The following is a 24,612-nucleotide window of genomic DNA, read 5'->3' on the forward strand; positions in this document are numbered from 1 at the left end:
AAGCCTAGTAAGCACTTGCTTTGGAAAGGAGTCACAAGAGTCTGACAGGGTCTGAGGGTCCTCCTGTCTCTTTCCCAATGATTACTGTAGTTAGTGCAGGTATAGGCAACCTCGGCCCTCCAGATGTTTTGGGACTACAACTCTCATCATCCCTGACCACTGGTCCCGATAGCTAGGGATCATGGGAGTTGTAGTCCCAAAACATCTGGATGGCGAGTTTGCCTATGCCTGAGTTAGAGCTTGTCCAGCTTTGGGAAGGAAACAGGAGGGCTCTAGGACCCTGGTCCTCTTTCCCAAAGCCCAGCACCTCGCTTACCGGGGTTTAGGAAGAAGGTGCGAGCAATGAGTGGGTAAAGGTAAAGATAAAGGGACCCCTGACCATTAGGTCCAGTTGTGGGGTTGCGGCGCTCATCTCACTTTATTGGCTGAGGGAGCCAGCATACAGCTTCCAGGTCATGTGGCCAGCATGACCAAGCCGTTCTGGTGAACCAGAGCAGCTCACGGAAACACCGTTTTCCTTCCCGCCAAAGTGGTACCTATTTATCTACTTGCACTTTGTTGTGCTTTCGAACTGCTAGGTTGGCAGGAGCAGGGACTGAGCAACGGGAGCTCACCCCATCACAGGGATTCAAACCACCGACCTTCTAATCGGCATGTCCTAGGCTCTGTGGTTTAACCCACAGCGCCATATGCATCCCAATGGGTGGGTAGGGACGTCTAATTTTGGAATTGCACAGGATGCCATATTACCACTCCTGCACTCTGTTCTTCCAGCAAGGAAGTGGCATAACAGTGGAGCCTCCCCTCACTTAATCATTATGAAGGACTTCCAATAATGATTTTGTAGCACCACACAATGCATATTCAGGACTATTTCCTTTCGGAGGTAACTACATGACGAGCTGCAATTCAGAAAGCCAAGGAGCAGCCTTGAATGTTGCAAATGCATACTCACATTTGCAGCATTGCAAATAAAAACTGATGTTGACGGCAAATAAATCAATTAGGTGGCAGTATTACACACACTCACTAGTGAGTAAACCCCATGGAACTCAGCAGGGCTTATTTCTGAGGAGACAAGCATAAGATTGTGCTGTTCGTTTGCAACTTGGGACACAGTTCCATGAGACTTACTGCCTGGTAAATGGGGATATGGGGATAGGATTGCAGCCTTCGTTCCATGTTTGAACTGTGATTATAGTCTGTACCTGAACTGTCCCTTCCAGGTTCTGGTGAGATGGGGGGGGGGGGAGCAGAGTGGGTGGCGGCAGATAGGAATGGAGGGATCTGTCAATTTCATTTGTCTTAGTTTCTCATTTTTCCAAACTTAAATTCAGACTATTATTAACACATAATGGGAACACCTTCTGAGGAGTGAATTTGCATCTTGGTACACAGGGTTGCAGGTATGCTGGGTTTTCCAATTTAAAAAGAGAGAGGAAGGGAGGAATCCTACATTAGGGATGGAAGGATCTGTCAATTTCAGTTTTCTCACTTTTTCCAGCCTTCAATTCAGCTCTCTGAATTTTGCAGAAAGCTGATTTACAAGAAAAAAAGCCTTGTGAAAATTTTTCTGCATTTTTGTGCAATCTTAAAAAACACATATTTGTCCACACCTTTTTTGCAATCCTTTTCTCCTAATATAATGCATATTTGTGTGTTAATGTGACTTCTTTCTGAGTAGGAATGCACATGATTGTGCTTGTAATTGAAGCTTGTAATTGTAATTGAAGGAGTGTGGTGGAGTCTCCTTCTTTGGAGGTCTTTAAGCAGAGGCTTGACAACCATATGTCTGGAGTGCTCTGATGGTGTTTCCTGCTTGGCAGGGGGTTGGACTCGATGGCCCTTGTGGTCTCTTCCAACTCTATGATTCTATGATTCTATGAAGCAACTGTAGGCTGGCAAACACTCCAAGAGTCTCCCGCCTGGCAAATACACAAACAGTTGCACACACTTACATGACGGTGTCTGAAGCCAGTGAGGATAACTCCCTTTCTGCCTCACTCTGCACTGTACAAATATATGAAAAACAACAAGGCGATAGCACTGAGCAACACTGGGGAGAGCAGCTGCTATTGCTATCAGAACCACAAAGCACCTGTGAGAGGGGCGAAAACGAGGGGCCTTTAATGAAACATTCACTCTCCCAAGTTCTTTCTCTTTAAAACTGAAAATGTTTGATGTAGAACATTCAGCTCAGCCTCCCAAAAATACCAAACTATTAAGGTTTGTGGTCTTAGCTGAAGGCTAAAACAGTCACGGACCTATAACTATTAGCACTGCACAGAGATACTGAAATGCTACAACTAGATATTAGTGATGTATGGAAGTGAGAGCTGAACCATAAAGGAGGCTGATTGCCGAAGAATTGATGCTTTTGAATTATGGTGCTGGAGGAGACTCTTGAGAGTCCCATGGACTGCAAGAAGATCAAACCTCTTCATTCTGAAGGAAATCAGCCCTGAGTGCTCACTGGAAGGACAGATCCTGAAGCTGAGGCTCCAATACTGTGGCCACCTCATGAGAAGAGAAGACTCCCTGGAAAAGACCTGATGTTGGGAAAGATGGAGGGCACAAGGAGAAGGGGACGACAGAGGACGAGATGGTTGGACAGTGTTCTCGAAGCTACCAGCATGAGTTGACCAAACTGCGGGAGGCAGTGGAAGACAGGAGTGCCTGGCGTGCTCTGGTCCATGGGGTCACGAAGAGTTGGACGCGACTAAACGACTAAACAACAACAACTAGATATAAAAATCAGCAGTACAGTCCAAATATTGCCTTAATTCCCCCCCATTCTGTTATGCTTTGTCTTATCTACACTAAGCAAGGCAGCTCATTGAGTAACTGCCCTCTTTTTCACCCTTAGCTAAAGTTTTTGATTAAGTCGACTCGTAAGAGATTTTAGGTGAGTGCAAGCAAAACCTTCCCATGATCATCCTATAGAGCAGGTGTGGGGAACATTTAGCCCTTCAGATGTTCCCGAAGTACAGCACCAAAAGAAAGTAGGAAGAGCCATTGACCTGAGATAGCTCAGTTGGTAGAGCATGAGACTCTTAATCTCAGGGTGGTGGGTTCAAGCCCCATGTTGGGCAAAAGATTCCTGCATCACAGGCGGTTGGACTAGACGGCCCGTGTGGTCCCTTCCAACTCTACAATTCTATGAATCTATTATTTGAAGAGAGAGTGCCTGCTGCATCAAGCCTGTGGCCCATGTATTCCAGGATCCTGTTCTCACAGTGGCCAACCAGAGGCCTGTGGGAAACCCTCATACAGAAGCTGAACACAAGAGCACTCTCCTCTCCTGGCCAACAGTTAGCTATGATGGGAGTTGTAGTTCAGCAACATTTAAGCACCATATAGAGCATGGGTAGGGAACCTGTGACCCTGGAGCGTGGATCAAGGAGAAATCCAGCCCTTGGACCAATAAAAACAATTAGCTACCCAGTGTCCAAAGTAAATACAGTGCTAGTTTGTCCTTGCAAGTGCACTGTCAAGCACTAAGCTCCCTTGCATGTCTCTTTTTCATTAGTTCGAGGTGGGAGAGTGGGGCAATATTTGGTGCAAAACTGGCCGCGACTGCTGCCGCAGTGCTGGCAACAGAACTGGGTTCATGCCCTAGCACTGGCATGTTGAGCCCTGTCATTGTGATCCTTTACTTTAGCCGTGACAAGGCTGCCAGGGTGTAATCTGCACTATAAATGTGTCTAGCTTGAAGAGCAAATAAATTATTCAGTGTTTAAAAATATGGCAATATTAATCAACACAGTTATATTCATCATTTTCTTTTGCTCCCTGGTGATTAACTGCGTGATTGATTAAAAACACTTCCAGAAGCCCTCATGTGCAGCAGAAAGCTATCATTTATTATTATTTTGTTTTTCATTGAATTTGTCAAAACACGATCTTGAGACTCTGCGTCATGAGCTGAATTGGATAACAATGCTGCGAGCTGAAGACAATCTGGTGGGATTCCATAAAGAGCGTTCCAATTACTTTATTGCAACTCTTCTCTTTGGACATGCTGAACTCCGTTGCCGGAAGAGACCACTTAATGGGCCTTGACAGCAGGTGGCTACTCTGTACAGAAGGATTAAAAGTGAGTTCCCAATTCCCTCTCTATTAATTTCCTCCAGCAAGCATTTGGATAGTGACCAAAGAACAGGAGCCATGTCAAAAGGAATGAAATCAAATACAGCGGTACCTCGGGTTAAGTACTTAATTCGTTCCGGAGGTCCTTTCTTAACCTGAAACTGTTCTTAACCTGAGGTACCACATCAGCTAACGGGACCTCCTGCCGCCGCCGTGTGATTTCTGTTCTCATCCTGAAGCAAAGTTCTTAACCCGAGGTAATATTTCTGGGTTAGTGGAGTCTGTAACCTGAAGCATCTGTAACCTGAAGCGTCTGTAACCCGAGGTACCACTGTACTTGTTAAGATAGCAGGCAAATGGTGGAAAAGTATAAATATTCATTAAAAACAATGAAGGTGTGATACAAAATAAACGATGCATTGCATTAAAACCAAATTAAAGAAGCAATTATAATATGGAGATGGCAAACGAAATGTATCTAATAACCACAACTCTCCATGCAGCATCTCTTTTAATACTACCCCTGCAGTCCAGCTATCCTAGGATCAAAAGCGGAGGAAATGTTCCACTGTATTATGTAGGAATAAATGCCACAAAGCAGAACAATGCAGGGAAAGTTGCTAAGATCTTAAGAGAGTAAATGAGAGATTATGAAGGGGAGGGGAATAGCACCAAGGTGCAAGAACAAAACAACAGCCACAGGAACCAAACTAAACTCCTCATCCTATCTACCGAATTTACTGCAGTGAGATTTACTCTTTTCAGCTGGGAAAATCCCTGAACAAAAGTAATGACCTGCACAGATTAAGAAAGCCAAAACTAAAATTTAGTGAAGTTAACCCCAATCAGCCCTTGGCTTTGCAGGAAGATAAACCTCCTCTTGGTAAAACCAGAAAAAAATTATCTCCAAAGTGGCTTAAGGAAGAATCTATAAGTAAATTACAAAACCTCCTCCTTAGCTCCCAAGAAAATCAGGCCAGTATGCTTTCAAGATCCAAGAATGATGCTAGGAGTGGTAGATGGAACTGTGAACGAAAACCAGCAGAAGCTCAAAGCTGAAAATGAGACCAAGAAAAATCAAGGGAGCCAACGTCCTTGGAGTCTTTCCCTAATATTAAACTCCTCTCATTTCAAATCTCCTGCCACAACCTAACTGGTTCTCTCTAGTTTCATCCCCTGAATACTTAGGTAAAGGTAAAGGACCCCTGACCATTAGGTCCAGTCGCAGACGACTCTGGGGTTGCGGCACTCATCTTGCTTTATTGGCCGAGGGAGCCAGCGTACAGCTTCCGGGTCATGTGGCCAGCATGACTAAGCCGCTTCTGGCGAACCAGAGCAGCGCACAGAAACGCCATTTACCTTCCCGCCAGAGCGGTACCTATTTATCTACTTGCACTTTGACAAGCTTTTGAACTGCTAGGTTGGCAGGAGCAGGGACCGAGCAACGGGAGCTCACCCGGTCATGGGGATTCGAACTGCAGACCTTCTGATCGGCAAGTCCTAGGATCTGTGGTTTAACCCACAGCGCCACCCACGTCCCCCTGAATACTTAGTCCTTTGTTAATATATGGCTTACACCAGGAATGGAGAATCTCCAGCTCATTTTCCCCCAAGCCATACCCACCTACCCATACCTGACACTCAGAAGTTGCTCACCAAATGGGGCGGAGCCACAACACTGGCTTCCTGGCAGGTGGATCACTGTTGATTACCGGGAAGGGGGGGAAGGAAGGTTGGTGCGGTGCAAATGCACTGGCAGGACTGCCAAATTGGCCCCTGTATCAGGACGTTTGCCCCTGTTTTCTTGTAATGTCCTATATTCAGATACGTTAACTGATACCATGAAAAAGCTCAGCGATACTACAGTTTTTAATTCCTGCTTGTTAAAATCTCTGCTGGCTCATCACAGGAGCCTCCTCCCTGCTGATATGTATGTAAACAGGGTAATGTAGAAATCTCTAGAGGAGGAAGGCTTCTATTTTAAAAATATTCATAGGTTCCTTTGGCACAGAAGGAAAATTGAGTTTTGTCCTCTTCGTATTTGCCGCTGCTGTTTTAATTTAATGTCATCTTATTTGTAATTGTTTTTATACTTTGGTGGGAGATGCCACAGGGGCCCCATATTGTGTGGTACAGAAATGTGGGCTATAACATTTTTATGAATACATAAATGCATATAAGTTGCCACTAGGGGTGGACAGCTCAGTCTGTAACCACTTCATGTCAATTTCGCGTTATCGCTTTAAAAACTATATCAATAATTAAATAAGTATTTTATCTCTACTTACAAATTTTGGTACTTTTTATGAGACAAGACTTGTACTATAAAATTAGGAGAGGTGCAAAAATCCAAAGGATAATTACATTCCAATCTGCACATTCGTCTGTGAAATTTGTTCTGGATAAATTCATTTTGGATTGAAACTGAGTTCTTCGACATCCCTATTGTCTCCTGATGCTGTGTTCATGAAGTGATGAACATGTCCGAACCATCCTCCAGTAACTTTCCTGTAAAAAAGTGGGGATCTCAACAAGGATCTGACATTTGTTCTCAGTCTGGACTCCAGCTATACACATTTGTACTTTTAAAGCAGCATTATACCACTTTAAACAGTCATGGCTCCCCCCAAAGAATCATGGGAAATATAGTTTGCTATGGGTGCTGAGTGTTATTTGGAGAACCATGTTCCCTTTGCAGAACTACAGTTCCCAGAATTCCCCGGGAAGAGGGGTTTATTGCTAAACCACTCTAGGAATTGTAGCTCTGTGAGGGGAATAGGCGTCTAAGCACCCTTCACAAACTACACTTCCCAGAATTATTTGGGGGGTAGAAGCAATGATTGTTTAAACTGGAATAATATTGCTTTATATACATAATTTAGCTAGGGCCACAGTTTGTATGCCTTACTCAAAAGGCAATCAGAATAATAACAACATGTAATTATTTTATGAAGTAAATCACCCAGCAGTGCTAGACTGAAGGCACCAAAGGATATGATTGAAACATACAGTCAGAGGAAAAATATGCTTATTTTGTTCTTAATGGGCATGTTTTCTTTGCACCCTCACAATTTTTAAAAAGAAAATAAGAGACACAAAATGAATTTCAACCGCCTCTTCAGCTTTCAACGCCATTTGTGGCTTTCCCAAAGGAATACATCACCCGGAAAATGCCCCAATAAAGCTAAAAAGCATTTTCGAAACTACCAAATGAGGTGTTCACTCAACGCGGCATTGATTGTGCGTTAACTGAAATTTGCTGTTTGTAACAGCAGTTCAAACAGAGCAGCAATTTCAGCCAGGGGGAGGGGGGGAGGTATATTGCAGAACTGCGCCACTTACTGAAAAAGACAGAACTTTCAAGGGAGATAGATCACTGGCTGTGGTGTAGCGTTTCATTCCATTTTTATGGTGATTTGCCTTCCCAATCAGACATTAAGAGCGCAAAAACTGCCTTACTGGGTGAGGATGAGATTCCATCTCCTTCACAGCAATGGCTAGACAGAAGCAGGACACAATGCCAGCGGCTCCTTCCAGTGTTCTCAGCACCTTGTTTTCAACAGTTCAGGCCCTGGTGACTTCAAAGTTACATTGCTGCAATGCACTCTATGTGGGGCTTCCTTTGCACCAGATCAAGAACAGGAACTCATGCAGAATGCTGCAGAGCCGAGATCTGCATGGGTTTCTGATTTGCTGCTGAGCCAAGTTCAAGGTGTCACTATGGGCATATATGGGGGCCAGTTTGCTTGTGGGATCGACTCACCCCATATACACCCACTCGACCCCTTCAGCCTGTGGAAGTGGCACAAGCGCCACAAAATAATTGTTCTGCACTTCCAAAATTGTTCTTTCAGTGTGGCAGCACCTACCGTATTTTTTACTCTATAAGACTCACTTTTTCCCTACTAAAAAGTAAGGGGGAATGTGTGTGCGTCTTATCAAGCGAAGGCAGGCTGTGCAGCTATCACAGAAGCCAGAACAGCAAGAGGGATTGCTGCTTTCATTGCACAGTGATCCCTCTTGCTGTTCTGGCTTCTGAGATTCAGAATATTTTTTTTATTGTTTTCCTCCTCCAAAAACTAGGTGCGTCTTGTGGTCTGGTGCATCTTATAGAGTGAAAAATACGGTACATTTTGGAACTCTCGATCTGTTGACATCAGGTGAGTGCCTGTGCTGTATTCTTCCTGGTGCCTCCTTGCAACATTTTAATTTAGGCATTTCAGGGGGCTGGACTGGATGACCCCCAGGGTCCCTGCAATGTATGGTTCTATTCAGGCATGTGGGTGTGTTTTAACCTCTTTCGTGGTTAATTTTAATTAATTTTAATTGTTTTTCACTGTTTTCTTTATTGATCATTTTAATATTTCTTGCAAACTGCTTGGATCAAAACAGTAGGTTGAGTGGGCTGAAAGTAAGTATTTATTATGATTGGGGCTGTCATCTGTTTAAATAGTTTTTAATTGGTGGATTACCCACCTTTTGACTGGTTAAGTGCATAAATGGTCAAATTGCTTCCAGATGCATATGAGAAAAAACCCCAGTGTCGGACGCTTTCTGAGATATTGCAAGAAGTATGAGATTACTCGCAATCAAAGTACTAGTCGCTGTGAGTGGCAAAAAAGCCACCTTTACTTCTCCTCTTTTTATTCCCTGTTTCAATAACACAACGGGAGTCTTGCTGTCAAAGGAGTTCCAGGGGCATGTAGTCTGCTTTCACCTCACATCCATATCCGTCCTTATTCATTAAATTCGCCCCGAGCCCTTAAAATGAAATTAAACCAATAAATCCCAACATCCTTACTTATAAGTGCAGCGTTACAGAATGTGCTTTGAACCCTGCACTTTATCCAGGTTCCCCTGAGCAATGAAAGCCACTGCTCTTCAAATGCTGAGGACCCATGAACTGCCCTTGCCCCTGACATGAGATCGTGCACCAGTGGCACCAAACAGTGTGAGCCCCGGGAAAAGTAGAAAAATTGAGATGGGGAAGAGAGAACATGGGAAGGCATGAGGGTGTGTCTACACCACATATCAATACTGATTTTGTTCTAGTTTAACTTGCATGGATTCTACCCTCTGGAATCCTGGATCTTGTAATAATAATAATAATAATAATAATAATAATAATAATAATAATATTTGTACCCTGTCCAGCTGGCTGAATTTCCCCAGCCACTCTGGGCGGCTTCCAACAAAGATTAAAAACCACCCTCTGCTATAGATTTCTGCAGTTCCCATTGTTCCCCAAAAAAGAAAAGGGGGAAAAAAAGAAACAGAATCAATAGTTCTTTGAAAAAAAATCACAAAAGCATTTTCTGTCCCATAAAAAAAACACCTGGTCAGAATAAAAAAGGCCTTTAGCAGATGGTGAAAAACAGTGAGGGATAGGGCCTGGCTGCACGTGAGGGGGCGAGGTGCTCCATAATTTGGGTGCAGCCACTGAGAAGGCCCTGTCTCTTGTCCCAGCCTGCCCGCCTTCCATCCTAGACACAGCGAAGGGCCTCTCTTTCCATTCTTAAAGAAAAGATAGCATGGTGTGTGTAGGAACAATCCATAAAGTATTCTGGACTGAAGCCATCTAGGGCTTTAAAGGTAACCACCCAAACTTTGAATTGTGTCCAGAGTTGAATTGGTGACTAGTGCAGCCATCTGCAGGACCAACGTACTGTGATCCCATGAGCGAGCATCCACCAGCATCTTTGCAGCTGCTGTTAGTTATACACCTACTACGAAGCAGGAGCTAGACTTAAATCAGCAGAGAAAAGGAAGGTCAGCCTTTCTTGAGCACACTGTTGAGACAGATGGTATCTCTCAGCAGGCCTAACCTAGTGCTTCATAGCCCTTCCTTGAGCAATAGGACATCTCAGGAAGACAACCTTTTATGGATCCTGTTTGCTTATGAGGGGAATAAAGGTAAAGGACCCCTGACAGTTAAGTCCAGTTGCAAAGGACTCTGGGGTTGCGGCACTCATCTTGCTTTACTGGCCGAGGGAGCCAGTGTACAGCTTCCAGGTCATGTGGCCAGCATGACTAAGCCACTTCTGGCAAAACCAGAGCAGCGCACAGAAATGCCGTTTACCTTCCTGCCGGAGTGGTACCTATTTATCTACTTGCACTTTTGGGTGTGCTTTCGAACTGCTAGGTCGGCGGCAGCAGGGACCGAGCAACGAGAGCTCACCCCGTCGCGGGGATTCAAACCGCCGACCTTCTGATTGGCAAGTCCTAGGCTCAGTGGTTTAGACCACAGTGCCACCCACGTCCCGTATGAGGGGAATATACTGGTCATATATATAGAGAGAGAGAGAGAGAGAGAGAGGGAATGAATCAGATGTCAATGGAGATAGTACTAGTTTTTAAAGCAGTATCAGTTTATCTCAGAAGCAAATATCATGTTCTTGGAGCTCCCGAACCAGCAGCAAAACACACACACTTGCACACACACATCTGCTTCATGGGCTGCAATTGAACCATTGCAACTTGTTCTCTCCAGGCGGGACATTGCCGACAGACATTAGCCACCAGCCGTCAAAATGCCATTCATCAAACACCTTCACCCTCGACTGACCTGCAGGGCCCATTAATGGAACGTTTTTAGTCATTCCCTATCCAGGGGGTTGTGGGTAGGAACCATTTTTGTTGTAGTAGTAAAAACATAGGAATCTGCCTTAACTCAGACTACGGGTCCATCTAGCCCGGTGTCAACACTGACTCTACAAGGTTTTCTGATGGGAGTCCTTTGCAGATTTACCTGGAGATGTTGGGGCTTTCTGTGTGCAAGGCAGAAGCTCTCTGGAGCTATGGCCACGTTCCCTTGGAGGGTTGGATACACAGAGAATGCATGCCCAAAGTGGGTGGAATTAGGGCTGGGGTTGAAATTAGGTGCGCACCCATCTTTCTCTCCCTGCAATCCCACCCTCCGCCATTGCCACCTGTCTGCCCCTCTTCTGCACAGAAGCATAGACACTGTTAAATGTATCTTCAGGTGGCATGCCATAAAAGCATGCCTGTGTCACACCAGCAAAGCCCAGGGCGAACGCTGAGCAAATGTGATGTGCACAGACCCTAAATCTGATTTCATCTCTGCAACCCAATTGATCTATGGATCAATTTTCCACGCGTTTTCTTGCACAAAATTTTTGAACTCTTACACACGTCCACCCACCAGAGAGAGCAAACGGCTGTCCTCAGGCTAAAAATCACAAGCAAACAAAGATTCTCGCAAAAATAGTCCGAATCCTATTGTTATCAGATGTTATTTACTCACTTCTTGCTTTGAAGTATGCATTTTTAATTCCATTTCACGCCGAGGCAATCATAAGATAAATTATGCTGATCAGTGTAAGGGAAGGGAGGGGAATATCTCATGGCTGTGGAGAAATCCAGAATTTCTCTTTGCCTAGAGTTCTGCGGATATAGAGTTTCAGGACAATTCAATCTGGTTTCAACTTAGGCATGGGGAAAATAAAGAAATAATTTAGCAGCAGTGATAGAGTAGACCTGTGCATATCTACTCAGAAGTAAGCCCCACTGCAGAAAGGCTTACTCACAAATTGATTAAATTACACTGCAACTCCAGACCTATGGAATCCCATGGGCCTAGGTCTGCAGCCTGGGTGGATATGAGGACTGAGGCCGGGAGCAGGAATTTGACCATTTGTCCCCAGTCTGCCCCTTGCATTAACTCCACATCCAGTATATAGACAACTATTACACAGTAGGGAGATGGCAGGTGGTGGTGGTGGTGTGTGTGTGTGTGTGTGTGTGTGTGTGTGTGTGTCTAACAGAGGCATCCTGACTTTCCAAACACTTTCCAAACTCCAGTTGCTATAGCAACTTAGGAAAGCTTTCTAGAAAGAGAAACACACATCACTTCTGAACTTCACCTCATCTACTTCATTAAAGTGTGTCGCAGCTGTTTGTTTGGATTTCTGAAAGGGGCACACACGTGTGCATTGCTCAACCCACACTCTTCCATTTTTGGGCGGGGGGAAATGAAGTCAACATCAAAACAATACCATATGCATGATCACTGGCAATCTTTGCAAATGTCGTCCACTCCTAGTCCTTAACTCCCTCCCATGCCCTCCTCCTCCCTGCAGATCAGTTTCAGAAGTGACACTACAAAGTGCAGTTGAACCTCTTGTGAAACATTTGCACTTCCTGGCATTGCAGCTAGGACTACAGGAGAGAAAAAAAACTCCAACCCAAAATGTGCACTCTAGTTAATTGGCATTTTCTATTCACATTAAAGACCGGCTGGTTTACATTCAAACTGATCCAAAGCTCACACCTGAAAACGTATCAAAAGGATGGTTATATAATCATATGAAAATGGTGATCTGAATGCAAACCTATGTTGCACAGAATGCACTTTAGATTTAAATTGGGTCTCCCATCTTTATAGTGGCAAGCACACTAGAGATTCATGTGATCTTTCATAGCGTGAAAACACCCTTAGCGTAGATGCTAATAAGACAGATTCTTCAAATTTCACATTGGACTTCAACCTAAATGAGAAGGGGGGGGGGGGCACGCTGATGAAAAGGAGAGAATGAATGAGAGTTTGGGTGGGTGGGTGGGTGGGTGGGTGGGATACAGAGACAAAAAGGGACAGATCCAAGCGGGAGGAAAGAGAAAGGAATTGGGATACCAAAATGGGGTGGCGGGCAAAATAAGTAACAGGTGAGTGGAGAAAGGAAGATGAGAATGCAAACATATTGAGAGAGAAAGGTGTACAACATTTGGAATTATTGTTTTGGGCTTATGGGTAGGGTTATCAATGTTTGTTGTAGTTCAAATAATCTTATGTTTATATATGCTGTAAGCCACCCTGAGACCTTCTGGTGAAAGGCAGGTAAGAAAGAGAATAAATAAATAATTTGAAAATAACTTATTCAACACTGTACAAAATGACATCAGCTTGCAAACTACTCAGACCACTAGGCTTCTCTGTTTTGGAACAATGTTACTTCACACATACACACATTTCTAAATAGGAAGCATTTTAGTTTTTGTGTTTAGATGGATGAATCTATGAATGGTGTGGTGAACAACATTATTGCCCTTTTACTTCTTAAGAATGTGGTGTTGACTCTAGACATTTGACAGAGAGAGAGAAAGAGAGAGACTTACCTATAGTTGACACCACTGTGCCCACAAAATAGAAAGCTCCTGTGAAATCCCATCTTGGTCGGAGGGCATCTGCCCTGATGCCGGCAGCCATGGCTGCCTCATAACTTCTTAAAAAGGCCCGTAGCTCAGGGAGGCTAATGTTGAAGATCTGGCTGAAGTTCTGAAGGGTCCAGTTCCAACGCTGCAAAGCTTCTGCTTCCGATGGGCTCTCGATGGCTGAGAAGATGGTGGCTCCAGCTGTCAGGTATGCTATGATGAGCACCGCTAAGAGGACAAACCTACCATTGTCCTCGTTGAAATGCGACACGCAGCAGCAGCCCTGAGATCTCCTGATAGACATCATCCAAATTTCAGCACCATAGAGGTGATGGACAGCGACCAACACCTCATTGGAGACAGCGGCATGGAGCTACCACCCAGTTAAAGAGTCCAAGAGGAAAACTTGGGTCCTTCTTTGGAAGGCTTTCTTTTCTGAGTCATGAATCTTGGCTTGTCATGTTCAATGTCAACAAAGAATTCCACCTATCTGTATCCCACAGGGCTCCCCCACATCACCCTAGGCACACAGATTTTTTAGAGCCATGCTGGGGGTTCTGTCATTCTTGCAGTTCAGTGCTGAGCTCTTGACTTCACTGGCCATTGAGGTGTAAGAAATGGCTTTACTTTCCCAACCCAGATAGCTCCACTTGGCCACATTCTTTGTATTCCAGCTGTTATCTGAACCAAAGGCTAGCAATGAGAAAATGCATTCAATCCATTTCAGTAATAGTGAGGTATGGTAGGCAAGGCCGGCAGAATCTGGTGTCGTCTTCTTCCTGAAGGATTCCCAATGGAGTAAGTGATCTCTTTGCAAATGGCCATCCTCCCGCACCCCACTCCTTGCTAACCCCTGCTCCCTTTTAGTTGAGGGACCTGGAGATAAAACTCATTCAATGACACATGATCAACATAGATAGTTCTTCTCTGCTGGGTCTCCTAGATTCTTTGTGGAAGTTGCCTTCTTGTGTGCCAGATGTATCTGGAAAGCTACTTGAAGCAAGGGCAGGAAAACAGAGGCCAGCTGCCTTCAATACAATCTTGGAGGCTGCAAGAGTGTACATTCAGACAGCATTTATTGAGATACCACCAATCTGTATTTAAGTCACTTTGATCCATCCAACCGGCCTCTCCCTTTCTCACTTGCTTCAACTTTGAGGGCATCTCCCATGGGTTGGAAAGACCTATATCAATGAGATATCAGCAGAGCTTTATTTAGGTCTCAGCTCACTAACCCTCATCCCTCTTTGTAGATCTTTATGCTCAAAATGCTTGGCACATGCAACAGAGCATTCGCCTGTGGGGTGGTGTGACTTTTGTTTTTGTTAGCATGCTGGTATCACTCCAAGAACCTGACTTGCTCCTTACACACAGAGAGACAGAGATATAGATTTCACCCTCCCAAACCAAGCAACTATTGGACATGCACTTCAAAACAAAGACATTTAAAGAAGAAAACAGACTAAAACTAAAGGGGCTAAAAAAGGACCAGGAGGTCATCGATCTGGACCACTTCCTTAACGCATGACCCACCTGCCCTCTATACAACCCTTCCAGATTAACCCACACTTAATTCACAACATAGTGTGCCAAAAGCAAATGGTACTTTACCAAGCTTACTCCCCCCCCCCCCTTTCCCTTTCTGTTTATTCAGACAGAACTACCCCTGGGTACTTCTCTTTCCGCTTCCACTTCAGAAGCTTTAGTTTGGCCATTCATCTTCTCTCCCTACCCCCCGGCCCCCAGTTCCCGGAGCCCGCAATCGCAGCCTCCAGCCCAGCGCTTCCTTTAACCCAGACGTGAGCAAACACGCACCATCTTCTTTTTCAAAGTACTTCTGATTCCCCGGAACGTGCAGGTTCTTTTTTTAAGCCCCCAAAACGTTCCTGAAGTGGCTTCTGGTAAACCTGGCGGCGCTGATGGGTCGCCTTCACCTCTACTCCTTGATCCGAATTGCCAGCGCTGGCGGTGGGGAGAATAGCTGGGAAAGGCAGTGCGGCTGTTCAGCACCACGGATAGCGCACTGCAGCTCCGCGTGCGCCCGCGACTCCAGTCTCGCTCCCTCTCTCAGTCCCCGCCTGTAGTTGAGCTCAGAGGGCTGGCAGAGCGGGGGGCGGGGGGGGGGCGGGGAGGCTGCTCCAGCTCCAGCTTGCGAGTCGATCCACGATCGTTGCCTCCCTTCCTCGTTTCTCTCGCGACGGATCTGGGTCTTGCAAAGCGCGCCGGCTCGCCCAATGCGAAGCAAATGGGGCTGGCCAGAAGCTGGCGGTTGTGCCCGCCTTCGCTACCAGCCGGGAGAGCTCTTTCTTTTTATTATTTCTATCTTTCCTTGTTGGACCTGCTGTTTGTGCTAGAGGGGCGTTTCTGATGCTGATGCACGAGGTTGACATTTATTTATTTTTCGGGAGGGTGGCTGGGCGCGCTCAGAGGGAGGCTGGTCCAGGGCAGGAATTATTTCCAGAAGCAACAGCAAAAGGATCTGCCACAGAAAACAACAACAACAACCCCAAAACAGAACAAAACAAAAACCGCTTGGTTCTGGAAGAGGGTTGGTGTCTTCACGTCCTGCAGATCGGGCAGAGGAGCATCACTTTTCTCTGCATCGAAAGTCCAGGACAGTTTTTAAAATCTTTCTCAATGACTTGGCGTCTGTGCCTTATGTCCGGTCACTATACCAAAATACCTGTCATATAGGTTTGCATATAAACATACATCAATATGATGGAACAGGTGTGCATAAATTGATGCACAGCGGTTCAATTAAGCCTACATCTATCTATCTATATCTGTATCTATCTATCTATCTATCCATCTATCTATCATCTAGCGCAGCTTTGCAGAGAAATACAAAAACTGATTTAGTCACCCCTTATTCACCCAACCAATACCAGTCCGTCTATCTCCAAATAGCACTAGTTACAGACAGACTCATTGGGGCAGGAGAGGGGGAAGGAAGCAAAGGATATAAATTCTATTATTATTATTATTATTATTATTTCACAGACCTCAAGAAGGCAGCACTGTTGTCTTCTCTGTGCAAGAGGTTTTGCATTTCCGAAACAAACAAATCAACCGCAGACTTCTTCAACCAGTGACAATAATGGGAGAAAATAAATACAGGTGTACACCAAAGGCATTCGGCCAATGCCTCTCTATTATATACCCCTCAGCTCTTCAAACTTCTTGTGTCCCTCCAGCCTATGTGTTGGGGGGGGGGGCTGAGACTTCCTTCTTGTTGCTCTGCCGTGTCTCGGTAGATGCAGGTTGGTGGAAAGATCTAGTTATATCTATTCTATATATATAAAGGTAAAGGGACCCCTGTCCATTAGGTCCAGTCGTGGCCGACTCTGGGGTTGCGGTGCTCATCTTGCTTTATTGGCCAAGGGAGCTGCCGTACAGCTTCCGGGTCATGTGGCCAGCATGACTAAGCCGCTCCTGGCAAACCAGAGCAGCTCATGGAAACACCGTTTAGCTTCCCGCCGGAGTGGTACCTATTTATCTACTTGCACTTTGAGGTGCTTTCGAACTGCTAAGTTGGCAGGAGCAGGGACCAAGCAACGGGAGCTCACCCCGTCGCGGGGATTCGAACCGCCGACCTTCTGATCGGCAAGCCCAAGAGGCTCAGTGGTTTAGACCACAGCGCCACCCGCGTCCCTATTCTATATATATAAGCAGGCACAATTTTATGAATATTCCAGTGGGAACTAGTTTTATTCAGCGGTCTGATCTGTACCCCCTGCAAAATGCCTTTGTCAACATATGACTATGTATTCTTGCTGCTGCAACAATGCAGGCTCTTGAGTCTTTGGGGCATTCTTGCGTGAGAGCCAGTCGTAAAAGTGGACTCGTTTGGCACAGAGCAGTGTCATAAGATTTATCTATTTATTTATTTATTTGTTCATTACATTTATATCCCACCTTTCTTCTAAGGAGCTCCAGGTGGCTCTTTCTTTTCTGAAGCCAAAATGACATGGACAAGAATTGACCAAATTTGGAAAACTAGAGGAACGGCACCAAAGACAAGAAAGGTGGAAATCTGCCCGAAAACTTGCTCCGACCATAATGCTGTTAAGATGGAAATGAGTCCTGCTCTGATACTCTAACCCAGGGGTCAGCAAACCTTCTCAGCAGGAGGCTGGTCCACTGCCCCTCAGACCTTGTGGGGGGCTGGACTATATTTGGGGGGGGGGGATGAACGAATTCCTATGCCCCACAAATAATCCAGAGATGCATTTTAAATAAAAGGACACATTCTACTCATGTACAAACACGCTGATTCCCAGACCATCTGCGGGCCAGATTTAGAAGGCGATTGGGCCATGCTCTAACCACTACACCTGCTTGTGATTGAGTAGTGCCACTATACGCTAGATAACTTTAAAAGTTGCAGCATTTATTTTATTTTTTGAACTGTGTTTTCAGGCTGGAACAATACAGTGAAGAGCCAGCTGTGTTCCCACTGGACAGAGCAAACATGCTTCCAGAAAGCAACTGGGAGAAAAGGTGTGTGTGTGTGTGTGTGTGTGTGTGAGAGAGAGAGAGAGAGAGAGAGAGAGTAGCTGCAAGGAAAAAGAAGGGAGGGTGAGGGTAAAGCACCTTCTCAACCACTTGCTGCTTTTCTACTTCAAACTGTACTTCCTACCATCTTACATCTCTTTGGTAGAGACTGGGCATTCCTGGGAGGTAAACATAAATCCATGGAAGTGAGAGCTGGACCATAAAGAAGGCTGATCGCTGAAGAATTGATGCTTTTGAATGATGGTGCTGGAAGAGACTCTTGAGAGTCCCATGGACTGCAAGAAGATCAAACGTATCCATTCGGAAGGAAATCAACCCTGAGTGCTCACTGGAAGGACAGATCCTGAAGCTGAGGCTCCAATACTTTGGCCACCTCATGAGAAGAGAAAACTCCCTGGAAAAGACACTGATGCTGGGAAAGATGGAGGGCACAAGGAGAAGGGGACGACAGTGGATGAGATGGTTGGACAGTGTTCTCGAAGCTACCAGCATGAGTCTGACCAAACTGCTGGAGGCAGTGGAAGACAGGAGTGCCTGGCGTGCTCTGGTCCATGGGGTCACGAAGAGTCAGACATGACTAAACGACTAAACAACAACAAACATAAATCCAGATCAGAGCTTAAACGCCTTGAAAGGTATTTCTGCCTTTCAGCAATGTCATGGCAGAGATGTACTTTCTCCTGTCATCGTGTGGCAACGATGGGAGAAGCTGTAATTTGCAAAATCTCCTGCCCGCCTGCGCAGCTGTTAGGAGTGAAAGCTGTCATACCAGAGTCAAGGAATTGCTAGTCTCTTAACATGATTAGGAGGTTCCACAGCAGGGTTTCGAAATGATGTTAACGGTCCCTGGGCGCCGGTAGCTGCAGAGAATGGATCGGCAAGAAGGGATGATGCTATTGGGCCTTGATGAGAGTTGGCAAGGTTTCCATCACATTGTGGATGGAGGTGGATGCCAGGGAGACGATGGGCAGCGCAGGACGGAGCACTGCTTCCTCTGCCCCTCTCAGTACAGCTGGTTTGCACATGCAACAGAAGGAAGTGGGAGAATAGCTTTGGAATAACCTCTTCTGCCTGCATGCTTCACACAAGAATAAGATGACTGGCCTGGCCTGATCCAGCAAAGCTCCTTATATAATATCTGCAATATTAAAACAAAACCACCACTATGACTGCAAAGGAGCATGTTTGCTTGTTTGCTTGTTGCCTTGTCTCTCCCTGATGTGCTAGTTTTCTGCTTGCAGGGTGGTTTCTCCAGGGTGTTGTTGTTTAGTCGTTTAGTCGTGTCTGACTCTTCGTGACCCCATGGACCAGAGCACGCCAGGCACTCCTGTCTTCCACTGCCTCCTGCAGTTTGGTCAGACTCATGCTGGTAGCTTTGAGAACACTGTCCAACCATCTCATCCACTGTCGTCCCCTTCTCCTTGTGCCCTCCATCTTTCCCAACATCAGGGTCTTTTCCAGGGAGTCTTCTCTTCTCATGAGGTGGGCAAAGTACTGGAGCCTCAGCTTCAGGATCTGTCCTTCCAGTGAGCACTCAGGGCTGATTTCCTTCAGAATGGAGAGGTTTGATCTTCTTGCAGTCCATGGGACTCTCAAGAGTCTCCTCCAACACCATAATTCAAAAGCATCAATTCTTCAGCGATCAGCCTTCTTTATGGTCCATCTCTCACTTCCATACATCACTAGGTTTCTCCATAGAGGAGGGTTTTTATTTTTTTAAGGGAGCCTACACCTGAACTCTGAAATGATGCACTCCAAGCTTTCATTTTGCTTCCATTCATAAACTAGGCCTCACTCGTGGATTCAAGAGGTTAACCGGACATGTGCAACTTATCTTAGGGCAAATGGCTGTGCAAATATACATTGTTTTGGTGGTTTCTGCTTGGATAAATGAGGCTATAGCGTTCAGCCCAGCAATAAAGTGAAATTAACTAGGACATATTCGTTGCCAATCAGGTTGCATCTCAGTTCTGCAGTGGAGATTCCCTCTCCCGCCCCTTCTTGCATCCTTAATAAGTTATCTTATTATTATTTAAACATGTATTAAACAAAGACCAAATGAAATTCTGACAGAAACCCAATTTCCTGAGTTTATGTACACAGGGTCATTTTATTTTATTTTCTCTCTTTTTTAAAGGAGGCCTGGGCTGATGAAGGCAATTTTTAATAGAATAATAAATGGTATTAGCTTGGTTGTTTGGAGCAACATGTATGCAAAAGAAAGGAAATGGGCCCAGGAGATATTTAATTAAGCCGCCCGTCTGAAAACAGGTCAGAACATCATGTACTGCTAAAGAAACGCAAATTTGGTGTTGTGATTTTAACTGGTACTTTAACTATTCCCTGGTTGAAAGACTTTGCAGGTGCCCTGTCTGACTGTTCCTTGGACTGTGATAATTCACCTTTCTTGTTTCCATGGGGGATGGAAAATTTGTGCATGCTCATAGAAACCTTTGGCTTTATATGGCTGGAATGTAGCCTTCTGTACAAAGATAAGATTGACATCTATTGCCCCGCCCACTTTTATCTCTGGCCCCACCCACCACCAGCATACAGCCCTTGGAAAGTTGCATGTGAGGGAATGTGGCCCTTGGAATGAAAAAGGGTTCCCACTCTTGGACTCTCCAGCCATCCAGTTGTGTTGATTCCTGTCACTTGGCAGCTAAAATGCTTATTGCAGAGATGGCTGACTTCCAACTGTTCTTGGACTCCAACTCCCATCAGCCCCAGCCAGCATGGCCAATAGTCATGGGTGATGGGAATTGGAGTCCTGCCACATTTGGAGGTCCACAGGCTTGCCATTCCTGACTTACAGGAAATGTTCTGGCTGCCCAGGACAGGAATCCTATACCCATTTTTCTGGGAATAAGCCCCACTGAACTCAATCAGACTTTCTCTGCGTAGGCTGGTTTAGGATTGCACTGTATATAACCTTTCTACATCCCAGGTACCAGCCCCGAAACTGCACCTCAGTGAGCATCTATATTTTGGTGAATGCCTCCATCCACATGTAAGCATCTGTAAACTCAGATGAATTTGTGAAGGCTTCCAAATATGTATTCCCATTTTTGGACATACCCAAGGGAATGCTGACAATCACTTTCAGGCAACCATCAACATTTGCCAGTATATCTTTTGAGCCTTCAGGTAGTCTGGACATTTGCCTGGAATGTCTGCCAGTGAATGTCCAACATCTGCCAGTGAATGTCCAACATTTACTGAACTTCAAACCTTCACCATAACATTACAGGAGATTGAAATGATCTCTTTTGGTTACATCAGGGGAGGTGGACTCTCCAAATGTGGAGGATTCCCATTATCCCTGACCTTTGGCCCTGCCAACTGGGGCTGAGGGGAGCCCACCAACCTCTGCACCACCATTTCCCTATCGCTGGGCACCATCAAATGTGAGCTGCCGAATGTGACATTGCTCGCAATTGAAGTAGATTGAGTGGATTGTAATTAAAATGTGTTTGTGCCTGCTGTCTTAAAGCGAGGAACTCCAACGGTGCAGATTTAAACATGCCTACGGGCAGCTTGCGGCTCATTGAGAAGGCAGTAGGAGGTGTTCCCCTGCCATATGACACTCACTGGGAGCACCAAAATGGGACATTCTTTTGCACATCGCAAGAAATTATAAAATGCTCTGGAACCCAACTTTGCTCCTAGCTTCTGGCCAGCAGGATTCCATCCCCCCAGCACAGGACAGGGCCCCAAATGCACCCATTTCTGAAAAGCTTGTGATGCTCACACAGTCTTTTGTAACTGGATTACTGCAACATGCTCTCCATGGGGCTGCCTTTGAAAAGCACTAAAAACTTCACTTGGTGCAAAATGCAGTAGCTATAGTGCTGCCTTGAGCTATGTTAGCATGTGTCTCCTCTATTATAATGGCTTCCCTGGCTTCCAGACTGTGGCTGGGTTCAATTCAAAGTCCTGGCAATTACTGTAAAGTGCCTCTGCAGAAGATGTTGGCAATTGGGCTCGTTTTCATAAGGGAGGAGAATAATAATAATAATAATAATAATAATTTTTACTTATGCCCCACCTTTCCCAGCCAAGGCCGGGCTCAGGGAGGCTAACAACTAATAATAAAAACAAGTTGAATGAATACAACTTAAAAACAAGATTAAGATACAACATTAAAACATTAAAATGCAGCCTCATCACAGGAGGAGAAAGGAAAAAAGAAAGAGGGGGAGGGAATCAAATTGACTCCAAGCCAAAGGCCAGGCAGAACAACTCTGTCTTACAGGCCCTGTGGAAAGAAATCAGATCCTGCAGGGCCCTGGTCTCATGAGGCAGAGCATTCCACCAGGCCAGAGTCAGAGTTGAAAAGGTCCTGGCTTTGGTTGAGGCTATGAGAATGTGGTCACAAGCATAAGCCATTATGGACAAGGCTGGAGAAGGTTGGGAAGCTGAGAAAATCTGCTGCAGCTGGCTGACTTTGGAGGCTCTTCTGTCTCCAGGTCTCTAAGTGGGTTGGTTTGCTTGAAGAGGCAAGAGCCAGAGGTCTATTTTGAGCAGCACTAACGTAGGATAAGGGATGCGGGTGGCGCTGTGGTTTAACCTGCTGAGCCTAGGACTTGCAGATCAGAAGGTCGGCGGTTCGAATCCCTGCAACGGGGTGAGCTCAGTCCCTGCTCCTGCCCACCTAGCAGTTTGAAAGCACGTCAAAGTGCAAGTAGATAAATAGGTACCGCTCTAGCAGGAAGGTAAATGGTGTTTCTGGTTCACCAGAAGCAGCTTAGTCATGCTGGCCACATGACCCAGAAGCTGTACGCCGGCTCCCTTGCCCAATAAAGCGAGATGAGCGCCGCAACCCCAGAGTCGGTCACGACTGGACCTAATGGGCCCCTTTACCTTTAACATAGGATACCATCTAAAGGATTGTTTGCCTCTGATTATACACCATGCAGGAGAGCGTCAATGGGCCTTCGATGGAGTCCTTCCCCTTTGGACAATGACTCTGAGAGTGGCTATTTTCACCCATGCCTTCCATGGCTCAGTTAGTGAGAGTGAGCGCTGGCACTGGGACATCAACAATGGAAAGAGAACTACAAAGGCACCACACATTTCCTTCATTCCTCTGTTTTGCCACTGCAATTAGGACTGATAGAGCGGAAGGCAAGGAGGCCAACAGTAGGTGGCCCCAGAACCAATGGCAGGCAGAACCAACTAATTCTAGTTTTGTCCCCCATCATCCTCCCTGCTTAGTCAAAACACCTCCCTAAACTGGAAAAAAAAGTCTCTGTTTCTAGTTCTTGCAGCTATCAACCATTAATTAAAGAAGCTTTCGCCACTTCCTTTACATCAGTTACTTTGAAACAGCCCTTCAGAATTACAGGGAGATCCACAGCTACTCTTTATGCCTTTCATGCTGGAGATAATCTGAGTAATTTGAGTAATGATACAGACGTACCATTTCCTGGCATTACAATTCCAATTTTCTTCTAATGGAGCAACTCTCAAAAGAGTTACAGGCTGACAACACACTCAGTTTTTGTGGGGAGGGACAGGGTGGCTTTCCCCATGTTTTAAAATTCAGATTTTGCTTTAAGAGAAGGTTGTGCTCCACATGACCATAGAGCAGAGGTGGGTTTTCCTGTGGTCCTCCTGATGCTTGTGGACTCCAGCTGCCATCAGTGCTGGCCAGTAAGACCAATGGCTAGGGATGATGGCGGTTGTCATCGGGGCAGGGGGCAGCAGAGGTTCCCCATCCCTGTTGGAGAAGGAAATGTAAAATGTGCGCTATTCTTTGAGAACAGAGCAGCTACAGCAGTGATTTCATGGCATCCTCCCCTCCTTGCAAGCCACATCCCGAGCAATGTGCTGTGTTGCAGGCAAGTCCATTTCATCTTGAACACTGATGGTTTTTCCAATTCTCCGCCCTTGTCTCCTTCAAGTGCTGCATGCAACTCAAAGCTGTTGCAACCTAGCATCACCGTGCAAGGAGAACGGCTGCGTCTTCAGCAAGACACTCCATCCAGCAGAGAAGGCTGCTGCTCCACCGGTGGCTTGAGGCAGGCTCTGCACGGAAGCTGTCAGCTGAAGGAATGGCAGGAGAACAAGAGGCACAGCAAACCAGCTGACATTTTAAGAGACTGCAGATTAATTGCCTCTCTTGCAGCTTTCTCATGAATTGTTTCTTTTGATAGCATTCTGTAAACTTGTGCTAGTATGAATGGGATCTATCACAGACTATAAGCTGTGAAAGAGGGAGGACCGTAGCTCAGAGGTTTGCACAGACAGTGGCAAAGGTTCGATCCCCAGTAAGGAAAAGACTCCTGTTTGAATCATCATACTGAGCTAGATAGACCAGTGGTCTGACTCTGTGACATAACACCAAACCATGGTTTATTAACCTATGGTTTATTAAAACCACAGCTGGGTGTGATATGTGAACCCAGCTGAGCAGCTGAACTACAGTTTGTTTGCTGCCAACAAACAAGCATCTGATTCATTTGTTTTCATTATGGCTTGGTGTTCTGTGGGAACTCGATACCCTTACTTAACCATGGTTTGTTCAACCGCTTCACTCCAGACACTCACCAGACCATAAAGGCATGAGGCAAGAGCAGCTGGAAAACAAACACTGGAGAAACACGCATGGCTTATTCTGATCATCTGCAGGGCCATCTGTAGTTAACTCATAGTTTGTTAAACAATATCTGAAACAGAATGTTGAATAGACAGGCTCTCCTTCCATTTTTAAGAAACTCTCAGGGTTTGAACCAGTATCACCTCTCTGGGAATTCGCCATCACTGCCTGCAATCCTTTTATTAAATTATTATTATTATTGAGAGGATCTTCACCCTGCATTTCAGCTATATAAC

At 45.5% G+C, this 24,612-nt stretch overlaps 1 protein-coding gene across 2 annotated transcripts in view; it reads right to left on the reverse strand.

Annotated features, from left to right (window-relative positions):
* The window catches only part of KCNK12 (potassium two pore domain channel subfamily K member 12), a 37,616-nt gene extending 22,241 nt beyond the window's left edge, over window positions 1-15,375 (reverse strand). Inside the window, exons 1-2 of one of the 2 annotated variants that reach the window (XM_081001107.1) lie at window positions 15,073-15,375; window positions 13,222-14,441 (exon numbers count right to left, since the gene is read on the reverse strand). In XM_081001107.1, coding sequence (XP_080857233.1) covers window positions 13,222-13,564 — 343 coding nt within the window. In that variant the 5' untranslated portion in view covers window positions 13,565-14,441; window positions 15,073-15,375. Of the gene's footprint in view, window positions 1-13,221 lie in introns of both variants that reach the window. The other variant, XM_081001106.1, reaches the window with a different exon arrangement.
* Window positions 15,376-24,612: the final 9,237 nt, after the last annotated feature.

This window comes from Podarcis pityusensis, assembly GCF_964106645.2.
Source record: "Podarcis pityusensis genome assembly, chromosome: 3".
Taxonomy (NCBI): Eukaryota; Metazoa; Chordata; class Lepidosauria; order Squamata; family Lacertidae; genus Podarcis; species Podarcis pityusensis.